We start from the raw sequence: 23,021 nt of genomic DNA on the forward strand, positions 1-23,021 counted from the left end.
GATTGCAGGCCTGGACAGCAGCAGTGTAGTCTTCAAATGGCACAGCAGTTGTGAGGCCAAGCTTGGCCACTTTGCTATGAAAGCTTGTGTCAGAGAAGTCATATCTTTTGCTGATGTATTTCTTTGTTCTTTCATAAAAAAGCTGAAAATCTGCCTCACATTTTTTTGACTGGCAAGGGGGCAGCTGCTTCAGTTTGGTGTTGACAGTAACCCCAAATAACCTGTCCTTCATCCTTCTTTCCAGCTTTTGTTTTAGTTCAGTCATTACCTTAAACACCGATGTAATGCTGAAGGATTTTGCCTCAAGTGCTTCGATCGTGTCGGAGAACACCTTAAGAACATGGCTGAGAAACAGAAAATATGTCTCTGACACCTAATTTCTTTCCTCTCCAAAACATCTCCACACAATTCTGGCACATTCCCCCTCACCCTCACTCTGGAAGTAGCTGGTCAGGGCCTTCCAATATTTCAGGATTCTGTCAATGGATGGCAGTAGGGACAACCACCTGGTGGCAACATGCCGCCGCAGGTGGCATTCCTCCACCTCCACAAACTCACAGAATTCCTTCAATTGTACTGTTCTGCTTGCTGATATGCTGAAATGGCTGTAAACCTTCAGCACAGCATTTTCCACATCAACATCAAGGCTGCTTGCTGCATATCTGGTTGCATAATGCAGAATATGGGCCAAACTGTTTGCAGGGAGCACATCTGTTTGGCTCAGTTTCAGCTTCTGATACACACTGTTATGTTTGCCATAATTGACACTGGCATTAAAATAAAATAAAATAATAAAAACATAATATTAAAATAAAAACAATTAAAAAAAAACTTTAGAAGGACTAACTCTGCAAGAGTGGGTCCATTTAGATTGTTAATGTATGTTGTATAAAAAACAAAAATGATGTTTAAAAATGTTAATGTTTTACTGTGACTTGTTAGGCTCCTAAGTGGACCATAAAGTGAAAAACCAAACCAAACTTAATTAAAACAAAAATGGAAAAAACTAATATAAATATAAAAAACTAACAAAAAGAAAACAACCTAAGTAACTCCGCCACAGTGTCCCTTTTTTGTCACTTTTGCCGGTCCAAAGCCCGGATAAAGAAGGAGGGTTGGATTTGTGACATTCAGAAAAAAATAGATCAACTGAGAAGTTAATTTGTATTTTTGTGTTTTTACTTCTTGTTATGCAAATTAGGCGATGACGTCACCTAGCGACTTCTAGCGACTTTTAGGAGAACCAATAGTTATTTCCCTTACTGAAAAGTTGGCAACACTGGTGGGGAGACGCCGAAGCATTTCTTGGAAATCATGTGACTTCAAATAATGACGTAGCCACCCCCCCTGCTGGGTGTAGCCCACCTCAGCTTTAAGACGCGCGGGTAGAGAGACGGCCCTCACATCCTGCTCTCACGAGACGCAGACGGGAAGCCAAGGTAGGACAGACACGTTCTCTGATCAGTTATATTGACACCTAATACAATAAAGTTGTTGTGGTGCTGATTTTGTGCACCCGTTTGGAACGTTATCGAATGGACGTAATCAGTGGTTATCAGCCCCATAGCTAACGTTAGAAATGTGGACCGGAAATGTTGTGGATTTTACTTCATGTTTCATTGTGATTTATGTTATAACCAGTGGGATATTTAACACTGAGTTTTTCATTAAGTCTTACCGGAGCTGGTCTGGTCTCTGTGTTGAAGGCTGAACGTGGACCTGGGCCAGACCGGTACAACCAGGTGCGTTCACTTTATTTTTTTTATGGTCCTAACGGGGCCGCGGCACGCCAAAGGGATGGGGCAAAAGTTGAACTTTTGAAAATAAACGTCTTTCAGCGCACGATTGGGTCCGTGTAACGCTTATCAGTTCAATTCCAAACATAATTTTATTTGATATTGAGTTCAATTATTTATTTATTTATTATTTAAGTATTTTGAAGTGAAAAGGTTTGGAACCCCTGTATTAGAGGACAAGAATTTGAACCTTTTTATTTGATCATTGCCAATTGTATATTCTAAAATATTATATCGGCATCATTAATGTGATCATCACAGGTTCTGAATTATAAGCTGATATACTTAAAGGGTAATTCCGGTGTAAAATGGATTTGGGATATGTTTTGTATGATAACGAGTTGAAACGTTCGTTTTGGAGCACAAAAAACGCATATAGACGCTTTTTTCAGTTGGCTGTTTTTAGCCGATTCTATCAAAACGCTATAAACTTGGAACGATGGGGGCACTGGTTATGGTAAAAACTAAATCGCTAAGTCGACGGGTGATCTACTGATGGTATTGTGTGTATAAAATGTCCTTTTTAATAAACAATCTGTACACTTACAAAGTTCTCAATGCCTCGTTTTATATGTTAAGACCCTTATTATACTACCAAAGAAGTGTCGGGCTAGTTTTTGCCTTTTCAGTGGTTTAAAATAGCGATTTAGTTTTTACCATAACCAGTGCCCCCATCGTTCCAAGTTTATAGCGTTTTGATCGGCTGAAAACAGCCAACTGCAGAAAGCGTCTCTATACGGTTTTTGTGCTCCAAAACGAACGTTTCAACTCGTTATCATACAAAACATATCCCAAATCCATTTTACACCAGAATTACCCTTTAAGGTATGGCCCCCCTGAACGCGTTACGCGTTTTAGAGGCGTAGAAAATCGGCATTTCTGCATAGGGAACCATTGGTTTAGGCGCGTAGATGCGTTAGCAGCTAAAGCAGCGTTAGACGCGTTTTACGCACCTGAATAACGCGCCCAACGCACCTATGCTCCCCAACGCGCAGAGTACAAAAAATTGAACTTTTTACACTCCTACGCGTGACGCTTAGCTGCGATAGCCAATCAGCGTTGAGCTAGACCCGATGTCACTGGCAGAGAGAGGGAGGACCTACAGAAGCAGAAAGAACATGGACGACCAAGTCGTTGTTTCAGTGTGTGCTGTCGTGTTCTTGAAGAAAGTAGTTCAATCCGGGTCGCTTTTAACTGACTTTATTTGTTAAAGTATTTCGGTATGGTTACAATGAAGCAAAAGGAGGGAATTGTATTTAACAGGCGTGGAGAGAAATACTGCAGCGATATTTTCCAGCCCCGGGGGGCTTTCACTGGGGCTCTCAACGGGGCTGCCATGTGTCACTGACTAGTGTTGACTCGTTCGCGAACGAACAGTTCGAATGAACGAATCTTTAAGACGAACGAACCGAACTGGTTCCTCTCTCTCGTTCGTTCTCAGACTCGACTCCTCCCAGACCCACTAGTCGCTGACTCACTGTGTGAGTGGTGAGGAGGGACCGACTGAGAGACGTCACAACTCACGAGAGCCAGCCAATCGTATGCTGTTCTAGGACTGAGTCTAGGACGCTCTCGTTGAATTTTAGTCAATGAGAGACAGAGATCAACCGGTTTAATGGGGAAAAAACAAATGGGCTTAGTGAGCCAGCTATCTATTATTCACATTGGCCATCTGTTGCATGGACGTATTTAAAGGATACATTGTACATATTTATAATTCGAAATTCGTCCCAGCCTTTATACCACATTTTTCACAACCTACCAGCTCTCGTTGTGAAGACTAGTCACAGCGCAATTCGTTTCAATGGGAATCGCGACAGTATACTTTCAACATAAAGTGTACATATTTATCATTTGAAATTCGTCCCAGCCTTTATACCAGAAACTCTAGGGTCTATAGCAGTGGTCGGCAAATAGATAAAAAAAATATATATATTTTCAACCCCATATTAAAAAAAAAAATTAAAAAAAAGGCATACAGCAATCGCATCAATTTCGAAACATTTATTGAGATATAGATGATAGTCCTAAAGTGACAAAACAACAGGTGGAACATCTGTGCAGTTATCCATGACGCACAGGTCGGAACGGTATTGGCACGTGAGTGCGCGTAATCTTGTGCAAAAAAAACCCAAAAGTGTCCCGTCTCCCTCCTCCAGTGGGCAAGGTAAAAATAGTCTACGTTTCGTTAAATTAACAACATAACAAGGTCTGCTCAAATGTGAAATGGCCCAATTAAAATAAAACTTAAAGAAAGTGAAAGATGAATGCACATTGTCCGCTTGGGAGAAGGATCTGCGCTGCTCCTGAATAAAGACAGAAAAAATGGAATTTACAATTTAAATAAGATCAAACAATATAACTGGGCATTTTTTTTAGGCCTACTATTTAAAAAGGCCAGTAGGCTACTCACTTAATGGGAAAAGTGGCTCCTCCCTTCGGTCACAATTTTGTGGATGTCGGGCGACAGGGATGTCACTTTTATTTTCAAGCAGTTCTCCAAGCTTGCATTGGTCAGACGGTTCCTCTCGTGTGTCTTGATTGCATTCATTGACGAAAAGCTAGACTCACACGTGTAGGTAGATGGAAACATCGTCAGCACATAAAGGGCAAGTTTCTTGATACCCATGTACTCTTCTGAGCATCCGATCCACTAATCCTCCACGGAATGCGCACTAAACGCATCACGGACGAGGGAGCTTGACTGGAAATCGATGAGCTCCAACTGAAGCGTTGCCTCGTCCAACGAGCTCATGGTTGTTTTGGCCAGTGAGGAGAATTCCTCGCTTCGCGTGGACAATGGGTCGCGGACAAAGCCAACAATTTCCCTTGGGACATAGTAGTCTCGGAACCGCGACTGAAAGTTGTCCCGTAGCTTGTCAAGGAATTCAGTCATAATTCCTGTCACTCGCCCCCCTCCCTGTGATTTTAATGTTGCAAAGTGCAAGAGCCTTCCACTTGCTAGATCAGACTGGAACAACTCCAGCTTCCTTGTAAACGAATCCATCTTCTCGATCAGGTCCACAATGGTTTTCCCTCTCCCTTGTAGTTGCAGGTTCAGCTAGTTAAGATGGCCAAAAATATCAGTTAAAAACGCGATGTTTGAGATGGACATTTCACCTTCTAGAAAGGCCAGGTGATCGTCTGAAGCACGCATCTTGCTCATTCGCAGGAAGGTTTTCACTTGATCTAGTAGCGCACAGAAGCGCTCCAGTGCCTTTCCTTTACTTAACTAGCGCACGTCATTGTGAAGTAGCAGATCTTCGTAGCAGGCCTCTGACTCAGCAACAAGTTGGCGAAAAAGACGGTGCTGTGTGCTTGATGCACCCCGGACAAAATTAATGACTCTCATCACTTTATCCATGACACTCTTCAGCTCGCCACTGAGTCTGGCGCGCAGGACACTCTGGTGAATTAGGCAATGTAGTGCGTGCATTTGTGGTGCTATCTCCTTCAATCGGGCCACCAGACCTCTGTGGCAACCAACCATGGCAGGTGCACCGTCTGTCACGATGAGGTTTATTTTCTCAAATGGTAGTGCATGTTGTTTAATCAATTCCTCCACTTTGGCAAACATAACATCCCCAATGGTGTTCCCTTCTAATGGAATTAGAGCCAACAACTCCTCCCTGAACTCCTTCCCATCAAAATACTGCACGTATATGCACATCTGACTGATATCAGTGTTGTCTGTACTCTCGTCAATGGCAACGGAAAAGTAGTTGGCCTGACTCAGGCCACTCATAATTGATCCGCGCACATCGTCAGATAGGCTCTCTATGCGTCAGGAAGCTGACCTCGCTGAGAGCGGCATTTGTTTCACTGAGGCAATCACTCCATCCATTGACTTATCTGTAGCCAGCTCCTCCAAAACAGCCACCATCACTTCCTTAAAAACCTCTGCGTCCGTAAATGGTTTGTTGTGACGGGTAAGAACCCATGCTGCTTTAAGGGACGCACTTGTAACCCTCTGCTGCTCGGTGAATGACCTGACAAGTATTTTGTTGCTGTGTGCATATCCAGCCTCCAATGCTTTATTTTTATTCGTTCGCACCTCTGTCCCAGGAGGATATGCGTTTTTGAACTGGCCATGTTTTGTCTCATGGTGTCTTCTGATGTTATATTCTTTGCAAACGGCAACAGCCTCGTTGCAAATGAGACATGTAGGCTAGGCATTAATAAATGCAGGCAGGATAAACGCATACCTCTGCTTCCATTCTTCTTTGTAGGTCCTGCATTCTGAATCAATTATTCTTTTCAAGGCTTTCGACAACGACATTTTGCATCGATAACTAGCATAGCAATGTTCAGCTAATCATTTTTACACGTCATCTAAAAGAATATTTGTATACGGCAGGTTGCTAGGCAATCGCCTGTTTCATGAGCGACGACACGAGATGCAGCAGGCGGCATAAAAACAGCGAACATAAGCAAATAAACGTTTTAATGGAATTAAATTAAATGCGTTTTAAAAGTTAGATGATGTTTATTTTATTTTAATATAATAAAATAAATAATAATTTAAATAGTAGACCCCCCCCCCCCAAAAAAAAAAGAAGCTATGGCTCGCGATGCCATTGTCTGAAAAAAAATTGGCCCGCGTCCAAACGTAATTGCCGACCCCTGGTCTATAGTATAGCGACCCTGGGACATTTAAACAGTTTGTGTGTTATGTGTTGCATTGTATTTCGTTGTCCGTTATGCCAGTTGTTCTCTGTGCATGCATTGGAATGTTCTTCTTGTTAATCAGTGTGGGGGGCGAATCATCAGGTCAGCTGGGGGAGGGCCATGGAAGAACAGGAGGGTGGGGGCTTGCACGTTGAAGGGACCGGGTTGGGGGGTTGCCCGGGTAACCGGTTGTTGTTAGTGTGGCTTTTTGCCGTTGGTAACGGGTTTTCAGTGACCTGGTTTGTTACATTAAAGTTCCTTCAAGTACTCATGACTGGAAATCGTTATGTCACCGGCGAGGTCATTACAATAGCATGTAACCGCGTTGTCTGATTACAGTTTAATCCATTTTTTACACCCTACCAGCTCTCGTTGTGAAGACTAGTCACCGCGCCATTCGTTTAAATGGAAATGGCGGTATACTTTCACCATTAAGTGAACATATTTATCATTTGAAATTCGTCCGAGCCTTTAAACCACAGATACTATAGGGTCTATAGCATATAACCGCGTTTTCTGATTACAGTTTAATGCATTTTTCACAATTAACCAGCTCTCGTTTTGAAGGCATTTTGGCAGCTAGATTTAGCCTTGGGCTGCACAGGGTTCTGTTTATGAGAGCCTAAAACACCCGGGACACCCACCATCATTGCTAAATCAAGTCTATTATCTTGCTGATATGTTAAACATCCAATAATCAACTACACCCCCCATCCCGCTGCGTTTGGTTAAAGTTGTAATTTTGACGTTTGAGAATGAGAATGAGGGAGGCTCTGAGTCTGAGCCGTTCATTCCATGATTCGATTCACCGCTACCGGAAACTCGACTGAACAAACGAACGAACGAACGAACGAACGAGGGGCTGAGTCTGACTGACTCAGAGAACCGTGCATGATTCGATTCACCGCTACCGGAAACACGACTGAACGAACGAACGAACGAGGGCCTGAGTCTGACTGACTCAGAGAACCGTGCATGATTCGATTCACCGCTACCGGAAACTCGACTGATCGAACGAACGAACGATTCCCGAACGACTCCTCTTGGCGAACTGAATGACGTGAACTGAATCGCGGAAACGAATCACTAAATCCAACCCTATCACCGACCTCATCTGACTCCTTCTCCCCGTTTGTATCAAGTAGGCGTGGCCTATGTGAAGTAGGCATGGCCTATGTGACGTATTGGCTCCGGCTTCCTCGTCTGTCTAAAGGTGAGGAAGCAACGCAGCTTTTACTTCTTCGCCACCTAGAGATTGTTATGTATGATCATCAAAAGCCCCGTTATTTCCCACAGACATTTGACCGAGGGAAACGGGAGGCTCGGAGGCTGGACTTATTCTTCAGAGGTCAGGACTGCAGTCATGTGATTGGCTGAAAACGAGGGAGGCATCTGATTGGCTACAGAGAGCTCCTTGTTGAAAAAAATGCAATTGTGAATCCAGCCACGTCAGGAGAGTCTCAAAAATCCACATATAAATACAGACCAGTTCACACACAAATGCAAACAAGTTTACAAATGAAAAGCGTCTTGTAAATTCAAGTTTAACAATTTGCATATAAATGTAACAACATCCAAATACATTTTGAGGAAAATTGCAAATATTTTTTAAGTTTGTGTGTGGTTCAGAAATGTGTTTGTGAAAATTATTTTTGTTTATGGATTTATTTTACATTTATACATACCGATATCCATTTGTGTGTGCATTGAAATTTATTTGTGAGAAAAGAGTAATTTATATATAAATCACAAAATACATTTGTGAATACGTTTTTTTTGAAAATACGTAACAGTGCTGAAACGATGAGGAGGTGGTGAAACTCACCCAGCTGTGAGCGCCTACGGAGGATGTCATGCACTAGAGTTTTGGCCGACCCAAACCGACCCGTGGGCCGGGTTGGGCCGCTGCGCGTCGGTGTCCAGTTCGTCCTGTCGGGGCTTATTTTCCCAATAATGACCGGCGTTCTATTCAACAACCCTTACATACATATTCAGCATAGTAGGCCTAAGTAACAAATATGTACAAAGTTACACATGTATTAAAAAAAATGTCGGGTTGAAATCGGGCTCGGGCTCAGAGCAGCGATGGTGGTGATCTCAGCCATGTTTGTGGAGCAAAAGAAAAGTAGCGGGGGCAAATAAGTTTTGGGCGGGCTCGTCTAGCTGCGTAGGCGCGTTAGGCGCGTTGAACCATTTTTGTGACACCCAATGATCAAGCGTCAGGTTAGGAGCGTTACACGCGTAATGCGTTCAGTGTGGCCGTACCTTTAGACCTTCAGTCATTGGGGCGGAAATTATCCGCCTCAAGAGGTTAAAACACCCAGGTACTTCTTGGTGTGGGGAAACCCAGAGCATTTCTTGGAAACAGTAGTGACTTCAAATAATGTCCATTAGTGATGGGTCGTTTGCAACTGAATCAGGTCAAATGAACGAATCTTTAACAAGAACGAACCAAACATTAACTGACTGTGATTGGTGAAGAGGGAAGAGGCTTAGTGAGCAAGCGTAAGATAATATGATTCAATATCAATGAAATGGTAAATGCATGCTGTCTTTGTACTTTATTTGTCATGCCAGATTAATCAAATATTTGAATGTCTCGTAAATCTGTCTCGTTCTTTCATGGTTTGTTCTCCACCCGGGACACCCATCATCATTGCTAAATCAAGTCTATTATCTTGCTGATATGTTAAACATCCAATAATCAACTACCAACGCCCCCCCCCCGCCCTCCCGCTGCATTTGTTTAAAGTTGTAATGTTGATTGATGAGCTACTCCCACGATCGTTTGAGAATGAGAACGATGGAGGAGCTGAGTCTGACTGACTCAGCTGAGAACCGTGCATTCCATGATTCGATTCATCATACCAGAAACACGACTGAATGAACGAACAAACGAAAGAACGATTCTGAACGATTCTTCTTGGTGAACTGACCGACGTGAACTGAATCAAGGAAAAGAATCATTGAATCCATCACTAATGACCATTTCTAACGTTACTTAAAGGGAAGATTACCACTGATTACGTCCATTCGTTAACGTTCCAAACAGGTACACAAAATCAGCACCACTACATCTTTATTGTATTAGGTGTCAATATAACTGATCAGAGAATGTTTTTGTCCTACCTTCCTGGACCGTAAATGGACCGTAAATGTTGTGGATTTTACTACAAGTTTCATTATGATTTATGTTATTATTAGTGTGATATTTAACACTGAGATTTTCATTAGGTCTTATCGGAGCTGGTCTTATCTCTGTGTTGATGGCTGAACCTGGACCTGGGCCAGACCGATACAACCAGGTGTGTTCATTTTCTTTTTTTATGGACCTAACGGCTCGCGTGGCCTCGAGTGTGGCACTTGGCTCCCGTTCACTTTGTATTGGACGCCTACTCGCCTGGGGCAAGGCATTGTGGGAAGGCCAGCGTGCGGGCGGGTGACCGCGGCGTGTTAAAGGGGTGGGACAAAGTTGAACATCAGTAAACTTTTTGCAAATAAGCGTCTTGCAGCGAGAGATTGGACAATCAACCTTCAGTTAGGACTGGCTCTCTGGTTCTCGTGGTGAGTTGAATTTCCTGGTTTTTAAGCACTTCTATCGACAAAGTGGTGAACTCCCACCAGCAGCCAATGGAGATGATTGGGGCGTTACCACGCTTGTGATGGGGCCGAACCAGAAGAGTTCATGTTTTGGCGTGTGCAAATTTGTATGTATTCTTTCTGGAAATCTATTACAATCTGGACAATTCTGTCTATCTATTAGACGTCCAAACTAGGTCCACTATTTGGATGTCAAACAACAGCCCAACTTGGACCTCATATTGACGTTCAACATTTCACCTTTGAACTGAACTAAATTTTTTGGACGTCATTTGGACGCCTATGACAGGTGCAGGAAATGTATACATGATCCCACTGCGCATGTGTCATCAGAGTGACGTCTTTTCTGTGTCATTATTGGTCGTCAAATTTTGGTCCACTGAAGGGGTTGTTTTGTAACGCATGCGACGGCTTTTTTTCAACTTCTACCAAATGTCTAATGTTGACGTCCGTGGGACCTCTGTGTAAGGACTATTTATAGACCAAATGTGACGTCGGAGTGAGGTCTTTTCAATGTAAAATTTAGACTAATTTAAGAAGTCTTTTTTATAGTACTTCTTAATGTTTCAATATGTTTTCTGTACCATATGTTTTCCTGTAGCTGAAACATTTCACCTTTGAACTGGGTACATTTTTTTTGACGTCATTTTGACGCCTATAACAGGTGCAGGAAATGTACACATGATGTAAGATTTTTATGTTATGTTTTTTTTGTTGTTATTTAACATTTCCTGTTTTATTTATTTCAAGTAATCAAGTAATTTTTATATATATTTTTAATTGATCTGTTTATTTATTTGGAAATGCAGTTTGTGGGAAAAGTTCAGTAAATAATTTCATGTTAGCCTATCCACCTTATTCCTAACTTAAACAATTGTGACACCATGCCAGCCATGGGGGTTGGCATCCACGGCCAACTGGTTAAGGAGATGGACAAGTTACTGGAGGGTGGCCGACTCGAAGCCCGACTCGGAGCCCGACCGGGACAAAGAAAATGTGAACAGGGTGAGCAGTGGTGCAGCACTCTCCTACGTCCTCATCCAAGATTGAGGTTGCCTTGAGGTGCTCTCTCTCTCTCTCTCTCTCTCTCTCTCTCTCTCTCTCTCTCTCTCTCTCTCTCTCTCTCTCTCTCTCTCTCTCTCTCTCTCTGAATTGTCAGTTCATATTCTCACCCTACCCCCTTTCTTGACAGTCTCGCACATGTTCGTCTACTTCTAATGAGCACGACCATGTCCAATATGAGGTAGTTTTTTGCGCCAACAATGAGGGAAGCTATGCTTCTAAAAGACACGCTATATGGATTCCACACTAAATTGGGGAAAGCTTCAAACAAAGTACATTTTCAACAAAAAAAAAAAAATCGTTCAAAAGTCAAATTAGGATGTAATGTAATGTACATTTGACAATTTAACAGTTGACCAAAGTGCTAAAAAAACAAAAAACAAAGATAAAACAAAAAACAAACAACAATAAATCAGTAATAATTTTTGTACCAACGGTAATCGAGAGAGGGTGGCTTTGTTGAGACTAACATATAGGGAATTACAGTAGTCCAGCCTGGTAGTTACATATGCAAGGGTTACTTTTTCAAAGTCAGGGACAGTCAGAAAAGGTTTTACTTTAGAAATATTTCTCAACTGAAAGAAACTTGATTTTACAACAGACTTAACCTGTTTGTCAAAGTAAGATTAGTATCCAGTATTACACCCAAGCTTCTTATATGGGACTTGACATATGGGTTGAGGGTGCTTAAGTCGATACCATTGGTGTTACAGGTAGTTCCTGGTCCTAATAATAGGACCTCCATTTTGCTGTCATTGAAGCTCAAAACATGTAAGGCCATCCAAGCTTTGATATCCTCCAGACAGTTTAAGAGACATTTAATAGTGGTGGAATCTTGTCCTTTCAGAGGTATGTAAATTAGTGTGCCGTCAGCATAGCAATGGAATGAGATGCCATATTTTCTGAAAATGGAGCCTAGCAGAAGCATATATAGGGCAAATAGGATGGGTGCAAGAATAGAGCCCTGGGGAACGCAACATGATAGAGGTGATGAGGTAATTGCTCTATACGCTTTGGAACAAGAATTGGGCTTGATTACATCACAGATACTGTTAAAACACAATACAAGCAAACTACGTAAGCTTCACGGACACTCATATCAGCTTGGTTTTAAATGTGTAAACTACAATCATAAGCATGGCAGATGTAGTTATGTGGTACACTGGTGTCATATGGGTTGTGAAGGCGGGGCCCTCCATCCTTATGTCTCAACATAATATTCATTATTTAATTTATTCGTATGATGGCCTCATATTTATTCTCCCCCTCTCCGTTCCATACATCATTTTAAATTACATTCAGTAACTGATAAATATGCCTTTCTGGAATTATATTGGGAGAAATATAGTGATTTTTATGGCATCCAATCTAAAAATATATATGACCCTACAGGATAACACAGTACATACATCAACATAGACACTTACTCATTTATATTACATTAAAGTAAAAAATGAGTTCACCCCCAGCCACAGTGTGTGGTCAAACATGGGAAATTCACTTATCACAGCGGCCCATAGATGTTAGCATGTAGATAGATGTTATGCAACAATAAAAGAAAAATTACAGTATGTCCAGCATACATAAAAATCCCACAGTGATTAAAATGCCATGCCATTGGGGCATAGATGAACACACCTAAGGGTTACACATCAATTCAGGCTAAAAGTTCCTTCAATACAGAATCAATAAAAATATTTTATTAAATTATTAAATTGTGTGTGTGTGTGTGTGTGTGTGTGTGTTTTTCAGATGGCCGTGGACAGTGGTAAGATCGTAGTGCTGGCAGCACTGGGCCGGCCCTTCAGTCTGGGGATGCTCTACGACTGTCGCAACGACTCACTGATCCCCGGTAAATAAATACATGTCCAAAGTCTAACGGACAAGATACAAGATCTCGTAGGGCGCACTCACACTACTGTACCGTACTCAAGTACGATTGCCGTAGTCAATTTTTTGCAGATTACCTTCATTCAAACATTTAAAGGAGACATGTTATGGTGTTTTCCCAACAAGTAAACATAGTATATGAGTTACAGAAAACATGTTTTTGAAGCTGTTTGCTGGAAATAGCTTTTAGGAAAATAAATTGATATAATATAATATAATTATAATAATAATATTATATAATATATAGGTATTTTTATAATATTATATCTAGTATAAAAAATAATCTAAGTTTGGATGCGTGTGGGAGCATCAGAGACCCAAAACAACACCCCAAAGGAAAGGATCCCCAAGGAAAAGTGTTGTTTTCATAATATGTCCCCTTTAACAAATCAACACACTCTGATCTTAAAATATATCTTACAGATTTTTGATATAATTTATTATTTTTCAAAATCAACAGTTTAATTTCATACCCGCTTCCTATATTTTCAGTTGGTCTCATTAACTTCCGTTGAGGCTAGAGCATGATGACGTCACCCGCTCTAGCCCAAGACGGCTATCACAAAAGCTAACCGTTTGAACTTAACTAATAATGTTAAGTTTCAACGGTTACCGTATTTCCCGTTTCACCTGTTTCTAATATTATTATTTAAATGAGTAAGGCTAATCATAGTACATGGTATGAAGGGGCATTAGCCCATGCCTACAGAAACATTTATTATAACTACAAAATGCACTTCCTGCAGAAAATGCGGTGAATTCTGTAGTGCAAAGTGAGGTTGAAAATATGTTTTAATAAAGACACATAGTTTAAGATGTAAAGAAATGTTAAATGGCTTACATGAAGTGAAGGGATTTGAACAGAGTTCAAAAGTCTAAAAGGAGTAAACAATGTAAACATGCACACCATTTTAGAGAATGTAAATGGTTGGAAACAAATAAAGTGACAGCTGAATGAAAAGCGCAAAGCATTTCTAAAAATGCAGAAATGCAAAATGAATTTAACTGAAGAATCTGAAAGGTCAAATGTATTGGCCTGCACTGCTGAAAAATCTGAAAGGTCAAATGTATTGCAGTGCACAGTTCTCCTGGAAGCTGAAGTTGAACTGACAAGACGTTGAATTGCATTATCTGAAGAAGCAAAGTGCAGAAATACATTGTTACAAAAGCTGGGAGCTAAACTGTAATGCTGTCAAAGCTGGAAGATATTAGTAGTAGTGGTACTAGCTGTAGTAGTAGTAGTAGTAGTAATGGACTGGTAGTAGTAGCTGAAGTATTAGTAGTAGCTGAAGTATTAGTAGTAGCTGAAGTAATAGTAGTAGTAGCTGAAGTAGAAGTAGTAGCGGAAGTAGTAGTAGTAGCTGAAGTAGTAGTCGATGAAGTAGTAGTAGTAGCTGAAGTTATAGTGGTACTAGCTGCACAAACGATGAAAACTTATGAAAGGTATGGTATTGATTGATGTTTGTAGAAAGAATTATAATAATCCAGGAAGTTCTTTTTTTGAACCAGCTGAAATTGTACTTACTCGCCTAATGCTAATTCTTATTAGGTGAGCACTGCATGCAGCACTCACCTAATAACCAGATGAACCAACCTGCGTAGAAATAAGCCAGAGGATGGCTTTATTCAATAGCAAGACAACAGAACAAGTTCTGAAAGACCAACTCTCTTCCATATTCAATACATGTGATGTGGTCAGTCAGTCTCTAGTGTAAAGTATTTGTGTGGGTCAAAGCAGTGATGTGTTCAGAATATAGACCATCCTATATCATCTCACATCAGGACCAGTCCACCCCTACATTCCTTTTTATTTGACCTTTATTTATGCAGGAATAAACACATTGAGATTCAACACTTCTCTTTCAATGCTGACATTACAGCCTTCATAGGAAATCATTTACTTTTAGTAGGAAACCATATGGTGTTATATAAACAAACTGTATATGTTTTATATGTATTCCTCTGAGCTAGGATTCTGATTATTTTTTCTCTTTGTGGTCTTCTGAAGCTCTGACACTTTGGGACCGGGAGGCCTTGGAGACAGATACAGATGAAAGACCCAAACCAAACATTGGCTTTGAGATAGTTGCATCTGACTCCATCAAAGACAAATCTTCTGCATTGAATGTCGAAGCTTCATTGAAAGCAAGTTTTCTGTGTGGACTGGTTGAGGTAGATGGCTCTGCTCAATTTCTCAAAGATTCTAAGATTTCCAGAAATCAGGCTAGAGTGACACTAAAATATGAAACCACCACCAAGTCCAAAGAGCTGTCAATGAATTACATTTGCAGAGGTAATGTGAAGCATCCAGATGTTTTTGAGTCAGGACAAGCAACACACGTAGTGACAAGAATCCTTTATGGGGCACAAGCGTTCTTTGTGTTTGACCGTGAGGTGTCAGAAAAGGAGGATAGGGAAGACATCGAGGGCAATCTAAAGGTGCTCATCAAGAAGATATCCACCATGACTATGGATGATCAAGGTTCTCTGAACATGGCAGACAAGGACATTGCAAATGTTGACAAGTTCTCCTGCAAGTTCCACGGGGACTTTAACCTTGAGAAACACCCTGTGTCTTTTCAGGAGGCAATAGAAGTCTATCAAAGCCTACCTAAGCTAATGGGAACCAACGGAGAGAATGCAGTACCTCTGATGGTCTGGTTAACGCCACTGAAGACTCTAGATTCTGCTGCTGCTCAACTGGTTCGACAGATAAGTGATAGATTAGTCAGGGATGCTCAGAATGTCCTGGAGGACCTCAGCGAGCTGGAAAGGAGATGCAACGATGCTGAAAGATGCAAGACAGCCCAGCAATTCCCACAGATTAACAAAAAGTTAAAGGCTTTCAAAGAGCTGGTTTCTCAGTATAAACTGGAATTTCAGAATATTATGGCAAGGAAACTCCCATTGATCAGAGGAGGAGAAGAGGAGGAAAGTGTTCTCGCAAATATCCTGAAAAAAGTACATTCCTCTCCTTTCAAAAGTGGTGAACTGACTAAGTGGATGGAATGCAAAGAGACAGAAATCAAAATCATCAGCTCTCTGATTGACAAAATGCCCAACATGACGATTGTCACCAGTCGCAACACTCTGCAACTGGAGATCCACAGCGGAGATATCACACATGCTGTGTGCTTTGTCTTTACCTCCCTGGATGGCCCAGAGCCTTACCTTTCAGCTCTGTCAAACTACTTTGATGAAACCCAACCAGACGACGTGCAATGTGTTTATGATTTGGAAAATGAACAATGGTTCTCCTCAAATGTAACGTACGAGAAAATAAAGCTCTTCAAAGATTTTGCCGTGGCCAACAAAGAGAACAACAGCATCAAGTTTTTAGCAGGTGCATTAAGAGATGACGAGAAGAAAGGCGCAACTCTCCACCTCTACAAGGATGGGTCCTTAGCCAACAACAACTTTGAACCACCTTCGAAGCCAGAGATGAACACGGGAGTCATAACCCATAACAGTGTAACACTGAATATTACCCCACCTCGATTTGGGTTAACAACTGTCACCCACTACACTGTTGAGTTCTGTGTCTATGGAGATGATGTTTGGCATAAACAAATGGAGAGCAAGGCTGGAGATGTCACAGTGTCCGGCTTGAAGATTAATGAAGAGTATCAGTTCAGATGTAGAGCCTGGTGCGCAGTCGGCCGCGGTCCGGCCTGTGAAGGTAGCCCTTTGATTAAAACCTTACCATCCAGTCCTCCAGAAAAACTACAAGTGGAATGTTATTCTACAGAGTTATCAGTCTGCTGGGAGAAACCATCTGTGCTTCGACGTGGAGTGGAGCCCAAGCAGTACATATTAGAATATGCTGAAACATCTCTAGAAGTGAACCCTGAAGAGTGTATATGGAACAAACTAACATTCACAGCCAACGACTCCCAAGTAGTCACAGTCATTCCAGGGCTGCAGCCTTCAACGCGATACACTGTCCGGGTCAGATGTGACTGTGGAGTTGCTGGCCTTGGCAAAGAGGAATCAGTAGTTGTGTGCACAAAAAAGCTATCTGATAGACTGCCTATATCAATCAAAGCATTGAGCAAAGAAATAGAACCTGGTTCTCCTTCAGTTTTCAAGTTACCCCTGGAGAAAAACGATATTGGGATAGATGGATGCAAAAGGTACACATTTGGCAAGGACAGCTTTAAGCCAAATCGCACTATCATGTTTCTGGGGGCAACAGGTTCAGGGAAGTCAACTCTGATCAATGGAATGATCAACTACATCCTGGGCATAGATTGGAAAGACTCTTTCCGCTTCAAACTAATCAATGAGGATCAGTCAAAGTCACAAGCTGTAAGTCAGACTACCCACGTAACCACCTACAAAATCAACCACCAAGATGGCTTCAAAGTTCCTTATTCTCTAACCCTTATTGACACTCCGGGTTTCGGCGACACAAGGGGAATAGAGAGTGACAAGTTGATCACAGAGCAGATCAGGAGTCTCTTCACCTCGGCAACGGGAGTCTTTGACATAGATGCAATTTGTTTTGTCACCCAGGCCTCTCAAGTAAGACTTACGGCTTCACAGAAGTATGTGTTCGATTCGGTGCTGTCCATCTTTGGTAAAGACGTGGCAGAGAACATTTGCATTCTGGTCACATTTGCAGACGGTCAGCAGCCTCCTGTTCTTGAGGCGATCAATGCAGCCAAAATTCCATGTCCTAAAAGCAACAAAGCCCTTCCGGTGCACCACAAATTTAACAACTCTGCACTTTTTGCTGAAAATAAATCTTTCAGTGACAGAGCTGATCAAGACCCCAAATCATCAAAATATCCAAAAGAAAAAAAGATGGATGTTAACAACTTTGATGCAATGTTTTGGGAAATGGGGGCCAGCAGCATGGAATCATTCTTCACTGCCTTGGGAAGAATGACCACCAAAAGCCTGCAGTTAACCAAAGAGGTTCTCATGGAGCGAAAGCAGTTGGAGGCGGCTGTAGAAGGAATCCAGCCTCAGGTACGGGTGGGGTTGGTGAAACTTGAACAGATCCGAACAACCCAACAACAGATTGAAAAGCACAACGCCGACATCGCTTCCAATGAAAACTTTCAATTCGAAGTTGAAATCATAAAGGCTGTTCAAACAATGCTTACCAAAGAGGGAGAGTTCATTACTAACTGTCAGCAGTGTTCAATGACCTGCCACTACCCCTGTATCATAGCAGATGATCTGAAAAAGAGTGGCTGTGGTGCCATGAGGGATGGGAAATGCACAGTTTGCCCTGGAAAATGTGACTGGAACGTACATTTTAACCAGAAATACAGGTGGGACTACATCAAGGAGAAGCAGATGAAGACGGTACTACAGCTGAAAGAGAAGTATGAAAAAGCCACTAAGGAGAAGATCACAGTCCAGCAACTGATTGAAATCCAGAAGGAGGAGATGGCCAATCTGCAGGATGAGATAATATACCTGATGGACACGTCGTCTCGCTGTATAGCTCGGCTGAAGGAGATAGCTCTGCGGCCTAACCCGCTGAGCACGCCAGAGTACATCGACCTGCTCATTGAGGGAGAGAAGTCAGAGGCCAAAGAGGGTTACCTCGCACGGATTCAGTCTCTTGAAAAAATGAAACGAAATGCCCAAATCATAGCCAAGGTTTCAAAAGGAGAGCAGCTAACCAGACCAGAGGAAGAATACGTTGAGGGAAGAAAGAAAAGAGAAAAAAAGGGATTTCCCACCAGGTGTGTTGAAGGAATTAGTAACTGGTGGAAGAGTGTAGTAAATTGAGAGATCCTCAATCTAGACTTCCCTTCCCCGGGTCACATTGACCACATTGAACGCAACGTTCCCAGGCCAGTTTTGAGTCCGGGGTCCCCCTCGAGGTCTCCTCCCCACTGGACGTGCCTGGAACCCCTCCCTACGGGGGAGCACAGTAGGCATCCTCACCAGATGCCCGAACTGTTTTAGGGTTAGGGCTAGCTTTAAAAAATGAAAAGAACAAAATGATTTTCACTGGGGATGGGCAACACAGTTTTTCTTGGATTAGACACGAAAACAATTTATTTGAAAGCGATGGCATTCATTTTAAATAGACATGTGTGATACTTTGTTTGAATATAACAGCAATTACAAAGCACAGGTGTTCTGTTTTATAGTTCATAGTAGTATCCTTCTCAGGTAATGGGCTGTGTTCGCTTCACCTCCTTGTTTCTGCTGTAACTCGTTATGTTCAGGTTTGAGGTATACGTTTTGCCACAACTTTGTACTGATTTTTGACGCAGGTTACCTTTTCCCTCTATATTTTTTAAACAATTTCAAAAAAGGATGCAAATAAAATGGAGGATGGATTCTCAAAACTGTACCATCATCAGTATTGGAAGTATTGGTTTCGATCCACCCATCCCTAATTTCCATTGTAGGTGTTCACAGCAATTAGTCAGTTATTGACATCCTTCTTCTTCTGCTACATTAACTCATTTTATGCTTGTTCTTTGATAAGATAACACAGATGCTGTTGATGAAAACAGAGTAATGAAATTGTAATCAATATTTGTTGGGTGTTAATGTGATTATGAATATGTTAGAGGAAATAACATGCTGTAAAAAATATTTACAAAAGTATAATCAATCAGCTGTATGCCTGCTATATGTCATCTTACTCTTTAAAGAAAAAAAATATAAACGAAATTAAAGATTGAAAAACGTCTGTATTTACTCAAGCCTACTTTTTGGTTTTTATATTAATTCAAGTTGGTTGTTTTGTGAAAGATTGAAAGATAAGTCTCCTAAACTGGATCGGTAAAGAGTTGAACTCCTTAACTCTTTACCGATCCAGGGGACCATTGGTAAGTTTAATCATCTTCATGAAATCACCTGCAGGGGGTGACATTGAAACTCTACCGGAAGGGCCGTGACTTCGCCACTCTATCGCTAACGTTTGGTCGTGACGTATGTCATGTGCCAGGACCGGCCGGGAATTGAGTTGCACGCAGGCTGTAAACAAACCAAAAACCGTGCGTGAAGATGTCCGTCAACGAGAGCTGACTTTAATGTAATTGTTCTAAGCCACTCCCTCTGTTCGCTGATTGGCAAACACAAAATTTGGACGGAGAAAACCCGCGAATATACCGCAAACCCAAACTTAGTACTGAAGGGAAATGAAAATTGAGCTGAGGGACTTAGGTGGGTGGAGCCGGACTAGATGGGCGCCTCGGTAAACCTTAAAGATCCCATGGCATGCTACTTTATGGATCCTTTAATATAGATATTAGTAGGCCTCAAACACAGTATTTGAAGACGTTCCCAAAATTCAGCCGTGGTTCAGAATTACAGCCACTATGAGCCAGTCGCACATTGAGCTTTCCACAAATGCGCCATTACGGTGTCTGTTGCTTTAATGCAAATGAGGAGTGAGGCGGGTCAAGGAGGGTGGGGGTGTGGCCTTTAGCCGTTTTCTGTAAATATTCTAGAACACGGGGGTCCTGGAGCTCTATATCTAAATAATATCATATTATACATAGATATCTATATCATATAATATATATCATCACGGCCAAAAGCTGTGTGAGCCTCCAGACGATATTATGAATCAAATTCTCTGGGCGGGCAAGGCAGAGAAAGGGAAGGAGCTTATATCCTTTATGACGACATATGGGACCACATTCCATATCAGGGTGCTTGAGCCTCCGTTTTTTTCGAAGGCGAGCAGAACACCTAGTGCTCGTTTTACACCGAACACAAGTTTTAGCCGCTGGGGGACCATAGGCAGGCTAGGGGAACTCATATTTATGTTAGAAAACCTCATAGTGAGATTTTCATGCCATGGGACCTTTAAGTAACTGCTTTGACGGGGGTTTAAAATGCCCCACCAACCACTCAACATCCCAGGCGCTGAGTTTCTGGTGATCTTGGCCCGCATATACACATGTAGCCAGACTTTGACAACATTTGACCATTTAAAACTTGGATTTTCTAGTGAGAAAGTAGTAAACCCCTAAAGCAACAGGAACCCTTTCGATCTGGGAAATGCTTGAAGACTTAAGTGTTTATAGTCTGCATGCGGGACGTCCAAAATCAACCACCCCAAAAACCCTAATTTCTAGACGGGCAAAGGTCTGGCCTATCTTCTCCTTCAATACCATGGACCTGATAGAAAACAAGAATGCATTTGTCCCTTTGCAGTAAAAAATAATCTGTAAAACGTTTGTTTTGTGGGCAAACCCTGGCTGAGGTCTATGTATCATCGTGTGTACTGCATCTCTCATGTCTCCCATCATACAGGGGAATCTACAGAGGACAAAACGTAGCCCAACAGCTATCCACAGGAAAAGGATTTGTGAAGCATTTTATTATATAGTAATAGTCATGTCTCTACGAAAAAAAAGTCAGCTATCAGCAGCATCCAAGACAATCACGTGAAGAACAGCAGACGAGCCAACGCCTTGACGTGCGCACCCTGTCGCGCCACCCTAGTCTCCGCCTCTCATCTCCACCCAATCGGTGACCTGGATCGTAGCAGAACGCGCCTGAACACGGATGGCTACAAATGAGGTGAAAGGGTTTATTGTACAAGAGGTCAAAGGTCAAGAGCGATGGTTCACTGGTCTTGTGTCCTCTCTCTCCCCCCCCCCCGGGCTGGGCTCTAGTCGCGATCAGTCACTCTGTCTCCTCCACTGTGATGAGCTTACGGCAGCCGGCCACTGGGAGTCTGACTTGGTTTGTTTTTTGTGGACTTAATAAATGGTTCCATCTTCCCCAACTCTCTTTTTTTAAAATGTATTTTGGAAACTTTGTAACCTTATTTTAGCGTTTATCTGATTTGTGCTATATCCAAGCGTCTTTTTAAAGGTGCAGTTTTATTTAGTCATGAGTAGCATTTTATACAATCCAGTTGGAGTTTGTGTCCGGATTGAGAAAGCTGCATGCTTGCAATAACAAAAGAGCTGGCCATGGTGAAGAGCTACTCAACCTTGCATCTTGACAATATTTTTACATTGTGGATCAAATGTAAAATCAAAAGACAACCAATCCAGGCAATAGGTCCAATTACTGGATGTGGTTGAAATCCTCTTTATTTTATTTATCTTTGACATCAGTCAAGAAGAATTGTATGATAAGCCAAAAATCCTACAAACATCTTCAATCGCAGTCTTTAGCAAAATAAACATGTAGTATAATAAAGACAAAATTGAGAAGATGGTGTTTTCTTATTATTTTCGTCCAAACCTCTTAAACAGCGTCATTACACTGTTTCTCATCAAAATAAGAGCCTATTTTCTTCTATGATTTAAGTGTGCAAAAATAAAATCACTTCAATTGTAAAAGTTCAATTTCAATCTGTTTACACATACAATTTCGACTACATCTGATATCTTTCGTAAGAATGTTACTCCTCATCACCAAAGACACAAATAAAGCATACCGTTGAGATGTCAACAAAAAGTCACTTGAAATCGTTGTGACAATAGTGGTTGGTGAAAGCTGTGTGACAGCGCGGAGGTATAGTTGGTTGAAATGAATCTGCATTGGCTCAAAGTTGGTCTGTTATGGACCGGTGTTTAGGAATTTCTCAGAATGCCACCTCTTACAAAACCTTAAGAATTTGCGAGCCTAGCTCCAACAGCCGTCCAGCCATCTACAAAAAAAAAACAAACACGCTTGCATTTTCCATCTGAGCTCGAATGCACTGATGATGTAGGATAGGATATGAAGAGGATTTTTTAACTACCACAACATTTAAAACTCATCTAAGATCCGTGAACATAAGCGCCCCCTTGTGATTCGGATGTGCAGTTAAGTGCTACAAAATGTAAACCTTTCAAAACGAGAGAACACAACCACCGACAAGAGCGGAACCCATACGTACGGCGGACACATTGGCGACCCCACCTGTGGACAGACACAACTGGGCTCAACAGTGAGAAGACATTAAAGGTGTCTGTGCCTTGAAACGCATTGTGCCATTTTAATTACTATGAACAAATCACATCATATTATAGTACCGCCAACTTATATTATCCTTCGAACATTGCCCTGTCTCTGTTA

General features: G+C 41.8%; 1 protein-coding gene across 7 annotated transcripts; it reads left to right on the forward strand.

Moving 5' to 3' along the window:
* Positions 1 to 1,384: 1,384 nt before the first annotated feature.
* Positions 1,385 to 23,017, forward strand: LOC307085874 (uncharacterized protein). 7 transcript variants are annotated; one of them, XM_079750777.1, is made up of 6 exons: positions 1,413 to 1,439; positions 1,673 to 1,742; positions 9,699 to 9,769; positions 10,956 to 11,069; positions 12,879 to 12,978; positions 15,025 to 21,243. In XM_079750777.1, the coding sequence occupies exons 3-6, from the start codon at positions 9,731 to 9,733 to the stop codon at positions 18,762 to 18,764; spliced, it is 3,993 nt and encodes a 1,330-aa protein (XP_079606903.1). In that variant the 5' UTR covers positions 1,413 to 1,439; positions 1,673 to 1,742; positions 9,699 to 9,730; the 3' UTR covers positions 18,765 to 21,243. The 7 variants fall into 7 exon arrangements, with proteins under 7 accessions (XP_079606906.1, XP_079606903.1, XP_079606905.1 ...); XM_079750779.1 differs by having other exon boundaries at positions 1,421 to 1,439; positions 1,707 to 1,742; XM_079750780.1 differs by lacking the exon at positions 1,673 to 1,742 and having other exon boundaries at positions 1,385 to 1,439.
* The last annotated feature ends 4 nt before the right edge of the window (positions 23,018 to 23,021 follow it).

The sequence above is a fragment of the Pollachius pollachius genome (genome assembly GCF_949987615.1).
Source record: "Pollachius pollachius genome assembly, chromosome: 14".
Classification (NCBI taxonomy): Eukaryota; Metazoa; Chordata; class Actinopteri; order Gadiformes; family Gadidae; genus Pollachius; species Pollachius pollachius.

Excerpts from the sequence above, each read along its gene's own strand:
- LOC307085874 (XM_079750775.1), top strand. The coding sequence starts at position 7,632 with ATGGCCTATGTGACGTATTGGCTCCGGCTTCCTCGTCTGTCTAAAG. Across the intron at positions 7,678-9,698 it reads GCTTCCTCGTCTGTCTAAAG|GTCTTATCGGAGCTGGTCTT; the intron begins GTGAGGAAGCAA and ends GATTTTCATTAG. Across the intron at positions 12,979-15,024 it reads CAACGACTCACTGATCCCCG|CTCTGACACTTTGGGACCGG; the intron begins GTAAATAAATAC and ends GGTCTTCTGAAG.